General features: G+C 39.5%; 1 protein-coding gene across 1 annotated transcript in view; it reads left to right on the top strand.

Moving 5' to 3' along the window:
* Positions 1–17,500, top strand: part of opn3 (opsin 3) — a 38,771-nt gene that overhangs the window by 15,730 nt on the left and 5,541 nt on the right. The window contains exons 2-3 of the mRNA XM_061963823.1: positions 5,321–5,640; positions 13,897–14,148. Of these exons, the coding sequence (XP_061819807.1) occupies positions 5,321–5,640; positions 13,897–14,148 (572 nt within the window). The remainder of the gene's footprint in view (positions 1–5,320; positions 5,641–13,896; positions 14,149–17,500) is intronic.

Below are 17,500 nucleotides of genomic sequence, written 5' to 3' on the forward strand. Positions count from 1 at the left end.
CACTTTCATGTGGTATTGGACAGAAAGGAGGACTTTTTTTCTCCTCCATTCGAAAATGCGGACGTTATCAGCACCACTGTCTGATTCCTATCAATGCAAGTCATCACAATCAGGTAATACACCAACTTATATTCTTGTCTTCATGAAAGAAAGGAATCTATATGTGTTAAACATGCTTGTATTATCTTTAAACACCTTTAACTTGTTAACAATATTAACTATATGTGTTAAACATGCTTGTATTGTCATTAAACACCTTTAACTTGTTAACAATATTAACTATATGTATTAAACATACTTGTATTATCATTAAACACCTTTAATTTATTAACAATATGTGTTAAACATGCTTGTATTATCATTAAACACCTTTAATTTATTAACAATATTAACTATATGTGTTAAACATGCTTGCATTATCATTAAACACCTTTGACTTGTTAACAAAAACATATATTTCATAAATAAGTAAATATAAATTATATATATGAATGAGAATCTCGCCTGCAGAAAAAGTGTGAGCACCCCTGAGTTACACCCATCTGAACAGGTCAGCCACCTGTTTAAAGCCCGATCACAGTTGAAATCTTGAAATGAAGGGCCTTTAATGGCCAAAACATTAACCTGGACAACATTTTAACAGCTGGTTGGCTCAGATTTTATTCTTTTCATTGCATTCACATGCTGCAGTGGACAGTGGACAATTTAGCTTCATTATTAATGCAGTATCTGAAGCACCGTCTCCACATGTGTTTATTGACAACAGGGTTATAACCTGGACACGTTAGCTCGTCGGTATGGTAACACGTGACGTGACAACAGCGGCGGTATTAATGAAGCAGCGTCAGGCTGCTCACCGTGAGTGAAACGCTCGGTGAAATCGCGGATTAACGTTAAATATATGACGAGCCGCGAGCGATGCAGCTATAACTTATCTACCTACAACCTATATTACCCTCGTATTTTGATCCGGTCGGTCCGTTCTTTTACTCCGCCGTCTTCTTCTTCTTCTTCTTCTTCTGGCCCACCAGGTGAATTAAGTGCTATTGGCGGAGTTACAATGCATAGTAGGCTACCGCCACCTACTGCACCGGAGTTGTAACTACAAGGTACATTCACAGACAGAGTCCCATTGCTTTTATGAGCGGTCGAGCGAGTCAAAAGCCGAAAAATCCATTTGTGGCGCACGTAATTCTTTCGTGGCGGGCCGCCACAAATAAATGAATGTGTGGGAAACACTGATGTATGTATGTATGTATGTAAATATATATATATATATATATATATATATATATATATATATATATATATATATATATATATATATATATATATATATATATATGACGTACTTTAATCGCCGAAACAGTGTATACATATATACATGTATATATGTATACACTGTTTCGGTGATTAAAGTACGTCTTTTCCGGCCAAATTTTCGGTGCATCATTAGTCAATAGTGCGCAAATATTAAACTATATAAAGCCATTCATACTGTAATTGCCTGCTGGTGTTAACGTGAATGTTAGTGTGTTATGATGGTAATTTTTCCCGTGGTCTGTGAACATGGTCTGTGAGAATGAACAAGTGTGTGTTTTGAAGTGAAGCACGGAATGAAATACTTGTTGGAATTGGGCCCGTTCTTATCATAAAATTGGCAATAAAAGCTAAAAATAAAGTCAGACTGTGTTTTCTTCTAGACGTTACAATACATTATATTACTTTATTTTGTTAGGTGTGGCGGCTAATATGAAGACCATACATTAAGGAGAAACCCTAAACGTAGTTAAACCGGATATATAGTGTAGCGCTTTTATTTAAAGCCGGAAAAGTGTGTGATTGTTTTGAGAAAGTGTCTTGACATGCTTTAATGTCGGATCGACTGTTTGCAATAAAAAACATCCTTTTGACATCATGCCAACTGTTTTTCATTTTTGTTGACCTTTTATGTTCTCTTACTTACTTAATCAGTCACGTAATAATCTAAATGTTATGTTATCACTGCACCTTAACTGTAATCTGAACAAGGAAATGAAGCACCACCCACCTCTGAACGACGTGCGCAGCAGGTGTTTGCTGCAGGGATGTCGCCTCTTCTCACAGCGGAAAATAGTCCTTTCTTGTCGGGAGAACAACTTGCCAAGGCTTTGACCCTGATATTTCCATAGGGTAGACTTTCTTTTGTCCATTTTTGCTCGCGTGTGGCTCATCAGTAACAAGCGAACTGCAGCCAAGTCCCCCCGCTATAGCACGGCATGAGTGTCAAAAAGGAAGTGTTCGCGTTAATCACCCGTGAAATTTATAGTGAATGCGTTGTTATAGCATTCACTTGTACAGCCCTAATATATACATATATATATAAATATATGTATGTGTGGGAAAAAAATCACAAGACTATTTCATCTCTACAGGCCTGTTTCATGAGGGGGGGTACCCTCAATCATCAGGAGATTTTAATGGGAGCATTCGCATACCATGGTTTATATAGGGCACAGAGTGGGTGGGTACAGGCTGGCGTAGGGGCGTGGTGATTGGCTCATGTGTTACCTAGGAGGTGTTTCCGTCTATGGCGGCATGCTGTTACAATTTCGCTGCGCTTGTTGAGGGATGACAGGTCTGGACGGTAAATAATAAACAGTTTCTCTTTCAAGCATAGGTTGCATCTTTTATTACCACTATTGTAAGGTGTGCTGGATGCAAGAATTTGCCATGTTATTGAATATTCAACATTATTGTCTTTGAGGTCCCAAATGTGTTTGCTGAGTTCTGTGGTATTTCGCAGGTTTTTGTTCCTGAAAGAAGCCTTGTGATTGTTCCATCTGGTTTTGAATTCTCCCTCGGTTAATCCTACATATGTGTCGGATGTGTTAATGTCCTTGCGTATTACCTTAGATTGGTAGACAACTGATGTTTGTAAGCACCCCCCGTTGAGAGGGCAATCAGGTTTCTTTCGACAGTTACAGCCTTTGTTGGTTTTGGAGTCGCTCTGTCTGGGGGCCGACGGCTCATTTGCAATTGTTTTGTTGTGGTTTGAGATGATTATATTGTTCATGCAGCTGTAGCTCAATTTAATGTTGTTCTTGTTGAATACTTTTCTTAGGGTGTTGTCTTTGGGAAAGTGTTTGTCAATCAGATTGAGGAATTTGTGTCCAATGTTAGTTGAGACGTTTTTGCTGTATGGGGGGTTGTACCAGATGATGTCGTTTCGTTTTCTGTTCTTTTTTGGCTGGTTTCCTGGCGTGGGTTCATAGGTGAGGGTGAAATTGTATCCGCTTTCATCAAGGGCTTTTTGGTACGGGGGGGTTGCTTGGTCAAATTCAGCTTTGCTAGATGACAGCATCGATAGCCTTTTATTGATTCCGGTAGGTATTCTTTTCGTGGTGGTGGGTGGGTGGTTGCTGTCATGGTGCACGTATTGGAGTGTTGTGTTGGGTTTCGTGAATGGTTGGTAGCTGTTATTTCTCAGGTTGAAAGTGACGTCAAGGAAATTGACGGTTTGCTTGTTGGCTTCAATCGTGATCCGTAGGCCGTTCTCTTTGAAAATTTGGCATATGCGCTTCTTGGTATTCTCGCTGCTCCTTGGCGAGGCGCGACACACTGCCAGTCCGTCATCACGGTAAATACCAAGGTTCAGATTGAGGCTAGCGGGCTGGGAGAGGAGGAAACTCCCAACGAGTTCACACGTTTCTGCTCCGTCAAAACTTCCCATAGTGACGTCAAATGTTGCATTGTTGCAATCTCCTGATGATTGAGGGTACCCCCCCTCATGAAACAGGCCTGTAGAGATGAAATAGTCTTGTGATTTTTTTCCCACACATACATATATTGCGCTCTACTACGGTATCGAGCACTATTTTTTGGATAACCTTATTAAGACATATATATATAAATATATATTCATCCATCCATTTTTTACCCTAACCCTTGTATATTGCCACCTACCGCACATATTTGTCACGATGGTCCCATTATAATGTGTTGACAAGCCAGGGCAAACAGGACTGCTAAATCTAAAACGAATAAGGGAAATACTGAAATGAAAGACAACCAATATCAAGGCAGTGCTACCTTGATTTTCATATGCCCGGGTTTTAGTATGATTAGTTTTTTGTTTTTAATTAGTGAATTAGTAGATGGTTATACAAAATATATATTTATATATTCATTATTACACATTAATTAGTTGCTTGAATGTTTTAGGACATTGTCACCAATATCCTAAAACTAGCATATTAAATCCTTCTTGTTTGCTAATCTTACCAAACCTTCAAAACACAAGCGGCTTTATCCACAACTTATTTTCAGACTTTTTTTAAAAAGTGAATTTACTGTCTTATTTTTGGGGTCAATACAATATTTGTATTGATTCAACAACATGACATCAGCAATGGGATGTTGAGATACATTCACAAAAACCTCTGAATAACACTTAGCAGCCTTGTTTTTCCTAATGCACCAGCAGAGAAACTGTGAAATAATAATCAACTTGAAAGTAACAAGCAATCATTTTAATTAATGTTCAGCCAAGCATGTACAGTACATGTAGTGATCATCCCTAGTGTTTATTTGTATTAGTACTTTAATTACAAAGCTAAACAAATATTAAAATACAATATTAAAAATCCTGTACTGCTGCATATACTATTTTCTTGATAAAATTGCACTTTCTTGGCATAATTATTGTGATCTCGTTTGATAAAGCCCCTGTCCTAATTGGGTCTCTTTAGATTCCGCTAGTACATAATGAAGTGTCTAGTGTATACAGAAGATCGTTGCTGACACGGCTTGGCATTGAACCAAAATAAACATTGTCATCCAACCTTCGTCGGTGTCCTCCAATGTGACAAAACAATGTTGTCTGTTGACAAATATGGCGTATCACACTTGCACCTCATCCCAAGTATTTCTCAGTAGAGGTTGTTGACTGACGCGTATGCAAAAGCCAGGGAGCTGCAGCAATAATGCCGGTCTCAGCATGTCCATCATGCTGAAACTCTATCTGGGAAGTTGTGACGTGATGATGAACCCGCACTCGCTCGCTTTATTGGTGCCGATGCGGCATTTCATTCCTTAATGAGGAGATTAATGAATTATGACAGCTTTGAAATGGGTATTGGTCTGTGTATATGGATAGCTATATGTGTGTATTGGCCGAAAATCCACAATCAGTTGCAAATACTACTCCATGACAGACATGAGTACAGTGCAGATGTCAAAAGTGTGTGTAGGAGTCAATTGTTCAAGTCTTTCCAAAAACATGAAACATGCTGTAGCATTTCAAGAGTTCTGTGATGATTTCTCTCGCTCCCACCGCCAGGCATCATTTCCATCATGACTCTGGCAGCCTTGGCCTATGAGCGCTACATCCGGGTGGTCCACGCCCAGGTGGTAGATTTCCACTGGGCATGGCGGGCCATCGCCCACATCTGGGTGTACTCCCTGGTTTGGACCGGTGCTCCTCTCCTAGGCTGGAACCGCTACACGCTGGAGATCCACCAGCTGGGATGCTCCTTGGACTGGACATCCAAGGACCCAAACGATGCTTCATTTATCCTCCTCTTCCTCCTGGCTTGTTTCTTTGTACCTGTGGGGATCATGATCTACTGTTATGGGAACATCCTCTACACTGTGAAAATGGTGAGACATGCAAAGATGCTTTTTATCCCATGTGATGCTGCAGTATGAATTATGAGTCGAGAAAACCTGTAAATGGGAATGACTGATACAATTCCTTAGAATAAGCACAACAATGACTACAATGCTCATTCTGAGGTGACAACAAGTGACTGGATGGAATCAGCACTGTACATTAAAATATGTATTTCGTTATTAATTGTCAAAGTTTATACAGATTTGCACTTGGACTGACCATTGCACTTCTTACAGCATAGTGCACACATTTTAAACTACCACAACTCTTTGTTGTTTTTGTTTTGACCTTTTTACAGTAGAGGTGTTCCTCGGGTTATGAAGGAATAGGTCGGAATGCATGTGTAATCTAACATGTAAAGGACCTGGAGCGGGGGTGTCCAAACTTTTCGACTGGGGCGCCACGTTGGGCTAAAAAAATTTGGCCAGGAGCTGAAAGCTGACTGCATATATATATATATATATATATATATATATATATATGTATGTGTGGGGGAAAAAAATCACAAGACTATTTCATCTCTACAGGCCTGTTTCATGAGGGGGGGTACCCTCAATCATCAGGAGATTTTAATGGGAGCATTCGCATACCATGGTTTGTATAGGGCACAGAGTGGGTGGGTACAGGCTGGCGTAGGGGCGTGGTGATTGGCTCATGTGTTACCTAGGAGGTGTTTCCGTCTATGGCGGCATGCTGTTACAATTTCGCTGCGCTTGTTGAGGGATGACAGGTCTGGACGGTAAATAATAAACAGTTTCTCTTTCAAGCATAGGTTGCATCTTTTATTACCACTATTGTAAGGTGTGCTGGATGCAAGAATTTGCCATGTTATTGAATATTCAACATTATTGTCTTTGAGGTCCCAAATGTGTTTGCTGAGTTCTGTGGTATTTCGCAGGTTTTTGTTCCTGAAAGAAGCATTGTGATTGTTCCATCTGGTTTTGAATTCTCCCTCGGTTAATCCTACATATGTGTCGGATGTGTTAATGTCCTTGCGTATTACCTTAGATTGGTAGACAACTGATGTTTGTAAGCACCCCCCGTTGAGAGGGCAATCAGGTTTCTTTCGACAGTTACAGCCTTTGTTGGTTTTGGAGTCGCTCTGTCTGGGGGCCGACGGCTCATTTGCAATTGTTTTGTTGTGGTTTGAGATGATTTGTCGTATATTGTTCATGCAGCTGTAGCTCAATTTAATGTTGTTCTTGTTGAATACTTTTCTTAGGGTGTTGTCTTTGGGAAAGTGTTTGTCAATCAGATTGAGGAATTTGTGTCCAATGTTAGTTGAGACGTTTTTACTGTATGGGGGGTTATACCAGATGATGTCGTTTCGTTTTCTGTTCTTTTTTGGCTGGTTTCCTGGCGTGGGTTCACAGGTGAGGGTGAAATTGTATCCGCTTTCATCAAGGGCTTTTTGGTACGGGGGGGTTGCTTGGTCAAATTCAGCTAGATGACAGCATCGATAGCCTTTTATTGATTCCGGTAGGTATTCTTTTCGTGGTGGTGGGTGGGTGGTTGCTGTCATGGTGCACGTATTGGAGTGTTGTGTTGGGTTTCGTGAATGGTTGGTAGCTGTTATTTCTCAGGTTGAAAGTGACGTCAAGGAAATTGACGGTTTGCTTGTTGGCTTCAATCGTGATCCGTAGGCCGTTCTCTTTGAAAATTTGGCATATGCGCTTCTTGGTATTCTCGCTGCTCCTTGGCGAGGCGCGACACACTGCCAGTCCGTCATCACGGTAAATACCAAGGTTCAGATTGAGGCTAGCGAGCTGGGAGAGGAGGAAACTCCCAACGAGTTCACACGTTTCTGCTCCGTCAAAACTTCCCATAGTGACGTCAAATGTTGCATTGTTCTTTTTTTGCCATGGTGTACTGTTGTGGATGAGAATGGAGTTTTTTGCGTGGATGATGATGTTTCTTTCGTTGCCTGTGATTGAGTCGTAGTCTGAGGCGAAGTCTAGTGCTTGAGTCAGTAGGTCTTGCGTGATGGAAGGGTAAAATTCCTCGATATCAAAGGAGATAAAGTTGTGCTGTTGTTTGTCTTGGATGTTGTTGAACCATTTGATTACTGCTGCTGTATTTCTCCATTGGTTGAGTGGTGTTTTGTCCTTGATTTTTGTGTTGACTCTGTCCAGGATTATTTTGCTGATTTTTCCTATTTCAGATTTAGTTGGGTTTATTAGTCGGCATGTTGGGTTATTTGCGAAGTTGGGTTTGTGGTCCTTCAATGTGATGAAGGCTTCCTTGTTGGCTGTGGCGTCCACCCTGTCCTCAATGTCCAGTTCAGCCGCGATCCTTTTATTTTCCAGGTGGATGTTCTGTAAGGTGTTGGGTTGCGCTTTTTTGTATGATTTGGTGATGCTTCTGTCCAGTAAGGTGTGGTGTTCTGGTATGTCCATTCTGTAGAAGTTTGTGGTTTTATCGGCAGCTATGATGAGGTTGTTTACTTTCTTGATGCGCTCCTTGTCATTTTTCAGCTTGGTGAGGAGTGGGTTGCGGATTGGCTTGAATTTGACTGATTGTATCATTTTGAGCATGTCGTTCTCAAAATCCTTTAGTTCCTCAACTGTGGGTGGGTTCTTGGTAGATTTGAATCCGTAAGTTTTCTTTTGCGTTCCTTTTGTTTCAGGGTGGAGGAAAAAATGTGCTTTCCACCGCATCCTTCTTAGGAAGTGTTCCGTCTTTTCTATGAGCCTTAGCTTGTAGTCATTCTGCGCAGGTATGGTAATGTTCTTCGTGGAGTAGTCGATGTTGAATTTTTCTATTTCTGATCGTCGTACAGTGCTCAACAAATGTCAATGGAAATGGAAAAATTCAACATCGACTACTCCACGAAGAACATTCCCATACCCGCGCAGAATGACTACAAGCTAAGGCTCATAGAAAAGACGGAACACTTCCTAAGAAGGATGCGGTGGAAAGCACATTTTTTCCTCCACCCTGTAGAGATGAAATAGTCTTGTGATTTTTTTTCCCACACATACATATATTGCGCTCTACTACGGTATCGAGCACTATTTTTTGGATAACCTTATTAAGACATATATATATATATATATATATATATATATACATATGTATGTATGTATACATATATATATATATGTATATATATATATATATATATATATATATGTATATATACATACATACATATATATATATGTATACATACATATATATGTGTATATATATATATATATATATATATATATATATATATATATACACACATATACATATATATATACATATATATGTATGCATACATATATATGTATGTATACATAAATATATATATATATATATATATATATACATATACATACATACATATATATGTATACATACATATATATGTATATATATATATGTGTATGTATATATATATATATATATACTGTATGCATACATATATATGTATGTATACATATATATATATATATATATGTATGTATGTATGTATACATATATATATATATATATATGTATGTATATATATATATATGTATGTATACATATATATATATATATGTATGCATACAGTATATGTATATGTATGTATGTATGTATGCATACATATATATGTATGTATGCATACATATATATATGTATGTATGCATACATATATATGTATGTATGTATGCATACATGTATATGACTAAGGGCCTGATCTACTAAGATCCAAATGATAAGCGCTAAATAGTGTACACAAACAAAAGTGTGTGTACTAACAATGGGCTGCGGGTGGTTTATAACAAGTGCAAAAGTGTTGCACCCTATTAAAATACGGATTTTATGGATACGACTGGCTATGATCACGGAAACACTCAATATTCTCCACATTCATTGCATCATGCTCCAACAGGTGTTTTGCTATGTTGTGGAACAGGGGTGTCAAACGTACGGCCTGAGGGCCAGCTCAGGCCCGTAGACAGGTCTTATCCGGCCCGCGGGATGAGTTTGCTAAGTATAAAAATGAGTTGAAATTTTGGAGTGAAAGAAACCACTATTCTAAATGTGTCCACTAAATGTCACAATAGCAATTATTTGTATCTTTGTAGATGGTGCTACATATGTAAAAAAATAAAATAAACTACATGATGTTAGTGCACTAGTCGAGGAAAATGATCAAACTACATATATAATTTGATTTTGATATAATTTTTTTTATCTTGATAGATTAAAAATTAACACCAATGAGTTGACTGATGAACATTATCACATCATTTATTCAGAAAACATAAATAACGACAAATAAAGATATAATACTATTAACCGCAACATGTAAGTGTAAAAAAAATTTCAGAATGTGCTTGTTCTATTTTTAAACAAAGAAAACAACCTGAAGTTGTCTTTATTTTTAAGTTATCGTGCCGTGATTTTACCAGTCCGGCCCACTTGGGAGTAGATTTAAAATGACTTTGACACCCCTGTTGTAGAACATGCAGCACAACATCTATGATCTGTGCCACCTTTCCTTAACAACACAGAAGTGCTCCTCTTCTGCGATCTTGACAATGGATCCGACTTTTTAGCACACAAAGTGCGCTGGAATAAACCAGACCCAATAAAATGTGGTGCTACAAGACTTTTTCCATAGGATTTAGGGAGTGGTTCCTTTTATTGTCTACAAGGGCTCAGAAATTGCCTCTTCTATTTTAATTTCTGACGATCCAAATATGCTGGCAGATGCACAAAAGACTCTCTCTCTTTGCCATCCGTCATTGCACGGATAGCCTCCTTCTCGCCACATTGACCGCACTCACTTGTGCGGAACTGTGTCAGTTTGCACGTGCCTTCAAAGCGTGCTGCGTATAGACATAAAAACAATGGCCGCAAACACTTTCAAGTTCCATAAATCTTTGTGTTATACTGTAGTTAACACACATTTTGCACATACATGACAACAAAGAAGCTACATGGATTGTGTGAGTGTGGAAGTTGCCTCCTAGCAGTTCCACTGTAAATATGGCACAGAAGCTAAGCATGCAGTTTTTAACTAAGTTTTTAATGCACATAGATTTTATCAAAGTCTTTCTCCCGCAGAACGTGCCTTTTCAGTCACGTCCGTATCCTCTCTCCCCCCCTGCTCTCTGCTTCTCACTGTTAAAGACAACAGATGATTAGATTAACACGTACCACCTGGGAAATCTAATCACCTGTCAGCTGTGGACCGCTGTCAGCACATGCCTCGCCCCCATCCAATGGCGCTCGTCCTCAGCACCATAGACAGAGGGGACCTATGCTCCTGCTGGCCGCACCTCCCTCCACAGTGAGCTATTTTGCTAATTTAAGAGACGCACTATTTAGTGCACAAGCTTAGTTGATCAGCTAACAAGTCTGTATGTGTTTTAAAACATGCAGACCTTTAGTTGATCAAACCCGGTATGTACCGGTAGTATTTTCTTCCATCTATAATAATATGTTAAAATTACATTTAATAGCTTTTTTTCTCCATCGGCTATCAAAGGAAATGTGGTCAAATAATACTGAGTTGTACACAAAGTGCAAAACAAATTGCACGCATACATGCCAGATACATTTATAGTGGAATTAATATTATGTGGCATAACATGTCAGATCAATCCTGCAGCAGTCTGGCTGCAATACACACACGCAGAGTTTTCATTTTATGAAAAGAAGCTGCAACCTTCACTGCCTTTCATTCCATATTTTATCATCATGAGCTTTTGGGGCTTCTGGCTTTGTCTTCCCCTGTCCCTTGGTAATAAAAGGACACCTTTGTGGCCTGGGATGATTACAATTACATTTTTGCGTTAAGGTCGATTATTTTTGCACAAATACTTGACAGATCTGACAGAACGCACAGAGTTATAGCTACCTATAGAGAACTGTGTAGGTTTAGTTAGGGCAAATGTGTTACTGTAGTCAGTCTGTCTGCAGCTTGGTGCAAATATAGGCTGCTCCGTCGCTTCTCCTACCACAAGTGTTCGTAGAAGTAGGAGCTAATACACCTCTCTGCCGCCAGCTATAGTTAGTCTGTTTAGTCCCAGAGGCATGAGTGGCGCTTATTGCACGTCACATCATTTTGAAGGGGCTAGGGAAATATTCAACAGCGAGTACTCTGAACCTTACAGAGCACTTTTGCTGCAAGGACAATCACACAACAGATGGAGAAGCTTTCAGTAACACAAACACAGTGCATCCTTCAGAAACAGATTTCCTCAGAGGTGACATTAACCACTTTTTTAAAGTCATTTGAAAAACATTTATATCTATTAAAAATGCTTGTAATCTAAAATGATGCTGAAGAATAGGAATAAAGAATATTAAAGGACCCATAGCATCCAGAATTAGAAACTTTTGCTAACAAGATCTCTTTATGTATTTGTTGCTCCTGAAAATAAATCTGGTAGTAATTTCCCAAAATATGCATAATTTTTTTGAGCAATTTGGAGACAACTAACTGTACTTGGAACACCCCCTTTCCATTTGACTAGAGAGGTCCATACTTTCCTGATATTCCCATCATTTGGAAATGTATGCAGGCTGACACCTTCTTTCATTGTATTGCTACAACCTGCAATGATTCATATTTGATCATATCTTCAAATTATGTCAAAAAATATCACGATTGAGGATGAAGATGCTACCAAAACATATACTACCATGTATGAAATTGCCTCCAGTCTTCTATAGGTGACGTCAGCAGGCTGATGCAGGCCCGGCCACATTTTGGAGTTACAATTGGGTGTTGCAAAATGTGCTGAAACTCGTTAGAAAACATGCCTAAAACCACTACCATGTCAATTTTAGGGAGAATTTTACCCGTAAACACTTTGGAAAGTTAGTGTCTTGTAGGCAGCCACCTAAAGGCCAAAATGCAGGCTTGCCCACATTTTGGAGCTAAAAGTTGGCATTCCAAAATGTACTCAAATTCATAAAAAAATAACCTTACAATCCCTAAGGTGTCTATTTTGGGGGATATTACATGGAGACATAATTTTTAGGTTCAGTACTATGAAATGAGTTCAATATTGTTAGCATTTGAGGCACCCTTTAAGGCGGGGTTACTCAACTAAATTGTTTTGGGGCCACATTTCCAGAAAGCTAAGAAATAGGGATCCGGACTTCTCCTTTCACTATTAGTCTTATTTTTTATGTTCTATAGAAATAGCGTCCTTTACAGTAGACATCTTATTTTGGTCTATTTATTTTGTCAGAGTTACAGGAGCGCTCTGCTGTTTTAAGGACCTTCTGCAAAACAAAATAGTCAAAGATCATCTCTTTGACAGCCTTCTAGTGTTTTTAAGAATCAGCTGCAAAAATGTGAGTCACAAGTTTTTTTAACTGAACTCGTGGGCAACCAGTTGAATATCACAAATGATGTAAGAGAGGACCTAATAAGGAACTTTGAGGAACACTACTAGTATAACTAAAGAGGTTGAACAAATGACTTTACTTACTGTATTTGAAACAAGCTACAGCAACACCTTAGTTACATAAATCACGTTACTAAAAAATGGTGACTGCCAAAAAGGAGAGGATCTAAAGGGATGCCTTGTGAAACGCCTCAGTTATGTAAATTTGGACCCCTGTGTTGTTCTATATTTGCTAGCAAGGTTAAAATGTTAAGGTTAATACAAGCAAGGATTTGCCCATTTGGTAACAAGGGTTCCTGTATACAACAAGAGCATTTTAGTATTTACGGGGAATTTGATGCAAAAAAAATGTCTCCCAATTTCTGAACTCAACTCGGGGGCCGGTGTGGCAGGATTTGGCCCCCGGGCCACTAGTTGAATAGCCCTGCTTTAAGGTCAAGGTAATAAGAAAAGCTGTAATAAAACAAATATTTTAAATGTCAATGTCTTTGTTCCATGTCACTAAAGAACTGTCGACTAGGTGCAGTAAATCTACAAAGCAACATTGATTAAAAAATAAAAACAATTTATACCAATTGGGTGAAGGTTCATGGGAATTTTGTGTCCATCCCAAAGGTCTTGCCAGCTAATTTTGAGTAGCTCATCAAAAAGTTAAAGAATATTTACTTCAACTCTTGGTATTTTTGTAACTGTTCAATTTAGACATTTTACTTGTATTTAATGACAAATACCTGCAAAGTAACATAAATACAATGACTGCATGTATTAATGGAGATCAGCTTTGAAAATAAGAACAATTCAATTGTTGAAAGTCATAGAAATAAAACTCAAATAACTCACCTGTCAGTCAAACACAAAAAGAACATTCACCAACTCCTACTTTTTTTCTGTGACCTTTAGCTGCGCTCCCTCCAGGATCTCCAAACAGTCCAGATAATCAAGATCTTGCGATACGAGAAAAAGGTAGCTGCGATGTTTCTTCTTATGATCGCCTGCTTCCTGGTGTGCTGGACACCATACGCTGTCGTGTCCATGATGGAGGCCTTTGGCAGGAGGAGCATGGTGTCGCCTACTTTGGCCATTATCCCCTCATTCTTTGCCAAGTCCAGCACAGCCTACAACCCCCTCATCTATGTATTCATGAGCAGAAAGGTTGGTAATCATATACTCATCAACTTTTACCAATTGTCAATGTGTGTGGGGGCAAGTATTTCGGGCATTTTATCAAATCGTTTCCACTCTCTATAATAATGTTTTTGTTTCTTTAAGTATTGTGGAACCTGGATTTACTAACTTACCGTATTTTCCGCACTATAAGGCGCACCTAAAAACCACAATTTTTCTCAAAAGCTGACAGTGCGCCTAATAACCCGGTGCGCTTTATTACGATTCATTTTCATAAAGTTTCGGTCTCGCAACTTCGGTAAACAGCCGCCATCTTTTTTCCCGGTAGAACAGGAAGCGCTTCTTCTTCTACGCAAGCAACCGCCAAGGAAAGCACCCGCCCCCATAGAACAGGAAGCGCTTCACCCGCCCCCATAGAACAGGAAGCGCTTCACCCGCCCCCGGAAGAAGAAGAAAAAACGCGCGGATATCACCGTACGTTTCATTTCCTGTTTACATCTGTAAAGACCACAAAATGGCTCCTACTAAACGATCCGGGTCATAAAAAGACGCAATCTCTCCATCCGCACACGGATTACTACCGTATTTCACAGCAACTGAACCGCACTGTGGAACGGGAGCACGTACGGTGAATATTCGCTCCACAGGGAATGAGAAGTCATCCTTCACTGTGGTTCTAGCTTGCCATGCTAACTTCCACTCATGGTGATATTCAAAAGGAAGACCTTGCCAAAAGAGACCTTTCCAGCCGGCGTCATCATAAAAGCTAACTCGAAGGGATGGATGGATGAAGAAAAGATGAGCGAGTGGTTAAGGGAAGTTTACGCGAAGCGGCCGGGTGGCTTTTTTCCACGCTGCTCCGTCCATGTTGATATATGACTCTATGCGCGCCCACATCACAGATGGTGTCAAAAAACAAGTGAAGCACACAAATACAACACTCGCCGTCATTCCGGGTGGATTAACCAAAGAACTCCAACCGCTGGATATTGGTGTCAACAGGGCATTCAAATCACGACTGCGAACTGCGTGGGAAAAATGGATGACCGAAGGCGAACACACCTTCACTAAGACGGGCAGACAACGCCGGACAACATACGCCAACATCTGCCAGTGGATTGTAAATGCCTGGGCAGATATTTCTGTCACAACTGTGGTCCGAGCTTTCCGGAAGGCAGGATTCACAGAACTGCTGCACAACAACAGCGACACTGAATCCGATGATTTCGAAGAGACGGAGCCCGCCATTTTGGAAGCCACGCTAGCGCAACTTTTCAATTCGGACACCGAAGACGAAGAATTCGAAGGATTTACCGGTACGAATGAAGAATAACTTCAGAAAGTGAGCGCTATGTTTATTTTGTGTGTTGTGTGTTGTGACATTAACGTTCGAGCAACATTACCGGTATGTTGCTATTGCTCTACACCATTTTGAATTTTACTATGTTTGTGATTGCACATTTGTACATTTTGGGACAGAGTTGTTAGAACGCTGGTTTTCAATATATTATTAAAGTTTGACTGAACTATCTGACTGTTTTTTTGACATTCACTTTAGCGCAGCGTTTTTTTGACATTCACTTTAGCGCAGCGTAGGCGCGGCTTTTAGTCCGGGGCGGCTTATTGGTGGACAAAATTATGAAATATGTAATTCATAGAAGGTGCGGCTAATAATCCGGTGCGCCTTATAGTGCGGAAAATACGGTAATTGGTTCTTCAACATGGTTCGCCAATCGAAACGTTTGTATAGTGAAGCAGAGTTCCCTGTAAGAATCAGTGTAAACAAGAATAATTTGCGAGCAGAAATGGACAAAGGAAAGTCTACCTTATGGAAATATCAGGTTCAAAGCCTTGGCAAGTTGTTCTCCCGACAAGAAAGGACTATTTTTCGCCGTGAGAAGAGGCGACATCCCTGCAGCTAATTTTGCATGCTGCGTGCATCGTTCAGAGGTGGGTGGCGCTTCACTTCTGTGTTCAGATTACAATTAAGGTGCAGTGATAACATAGCATTTAGATCGTGAGTGAGACTGATTTAATAAGTAAGATAACATAAAAGCTCAACAGAAATGAAAGACGGTCGGCAGGAAGTCAAAAGAAGACTTTTTTATTGCAAACAGTCGATCCGACATCAAAACATGTCAAGACACTTTTTCAAACAAATCACTTTTCCGACTTTAAAATGAAAGTGCTACGCTATACATCCGGTTTAACTACATTTACAAAATAAAAATGTATTTCTTTATGATCATGCTTTGTCAGAAGGGATGGGCGCCTGATCCGGTACTTTTTTGGCACCGACCGAAACCAGCCGGTACTACCAGGCACCGATTCACGTAAGATCCAGCGGTGCCATGTTACGGTGCCTGCGTTGCGCGTGACGTTACGTCTCTTTGAATGAGCACTTGTGAGTAGCAAGTACTTGCTTGCACTTGAGAGGAAAATCTTGCAACCCCTCAATGTTTCATGACAAACACCCAACCATGCCAAATAGAAAACGCCCCAAAGTGTGGCTCGCTGTAATATTTGTGACATAAAAATCAAGGAAATACTTCCAATCTGAGGAAGCACCGTGTTAAACACAGGATTTTTTTCATGGTTGAAAAGTGCAGCCAAGTTAGATGTGCGGCTGCAACTCCTGCATTTGGCACCTTTAGCGTCTCGGCTGCAGCCAACAACACGGGGGAAGAAATGGTGTTAACATTTGGTGACGATAACAGCGACATCATCATCCTCTACGTCTGCTTCAGGTAAAAAGCCTACTGTATAAGAATATGTTAGCTTTACATTTTAACTATCAATAGTTATCATAAACAGCTCGGTTCCTCGTACTGTACTTTGTAATGTTAATGTAAAGTTTTTGCTTCACTTTCACTTGTAGTTTGTAATTGGTCTTTATTTTACTCCATCCTCTTTTGCTAATTTGTTTTTAACTTAATTGCCTCCATGGACCCCCATCAAATATTTTCCAGATGGAAAATGAAAGTACATGGAGCCAGGTTTTATTTTGTGCAATACTAAGAAAATAACACTGCATTGCTGTAGTTAAGTGTTTTCACGTTGAAGAAATTTGCAAAACAATTGCAAACATGTTACTATACAAACAATTGGATATTGCTTTGATATATTTAATGATCGATCGATAAAGGGAAATAAATATGTTACATTTAAACATTTCAAGATTTCATTGTTACACAAATAAAACATTTTTACCACATGAACACATACAAAAGTAGCACAAATTGCTTCCGTTGAGTACCAGTATCAATTCCCAGGTAGCGGGAATCGATTTAAATGTGAAAGGTACCCATCCCTATTAGTCAGAGATGTTTTGTAATGTTATTCTGTGATATCAGCACTTAAAGAAGTGCTAGTACATCAG

The sequence above is a fragment of the Nerophis lumbriciformis genome, linkage group LG02 (assembly GCF_033978685.3).
Source record: "Nerophis lumbriciformis linkage group LG02, RoL_Nlum_v2.1, whole genome shotgun sequence".
Classification (NCBI taxonomy): domain Eukaryota; kingdom Metazoa; phylum Chordata; class Actinopteri; order Syngnathiformes; family Syngnathidae; genus Nerophis; species Nerophis lumbriciformis.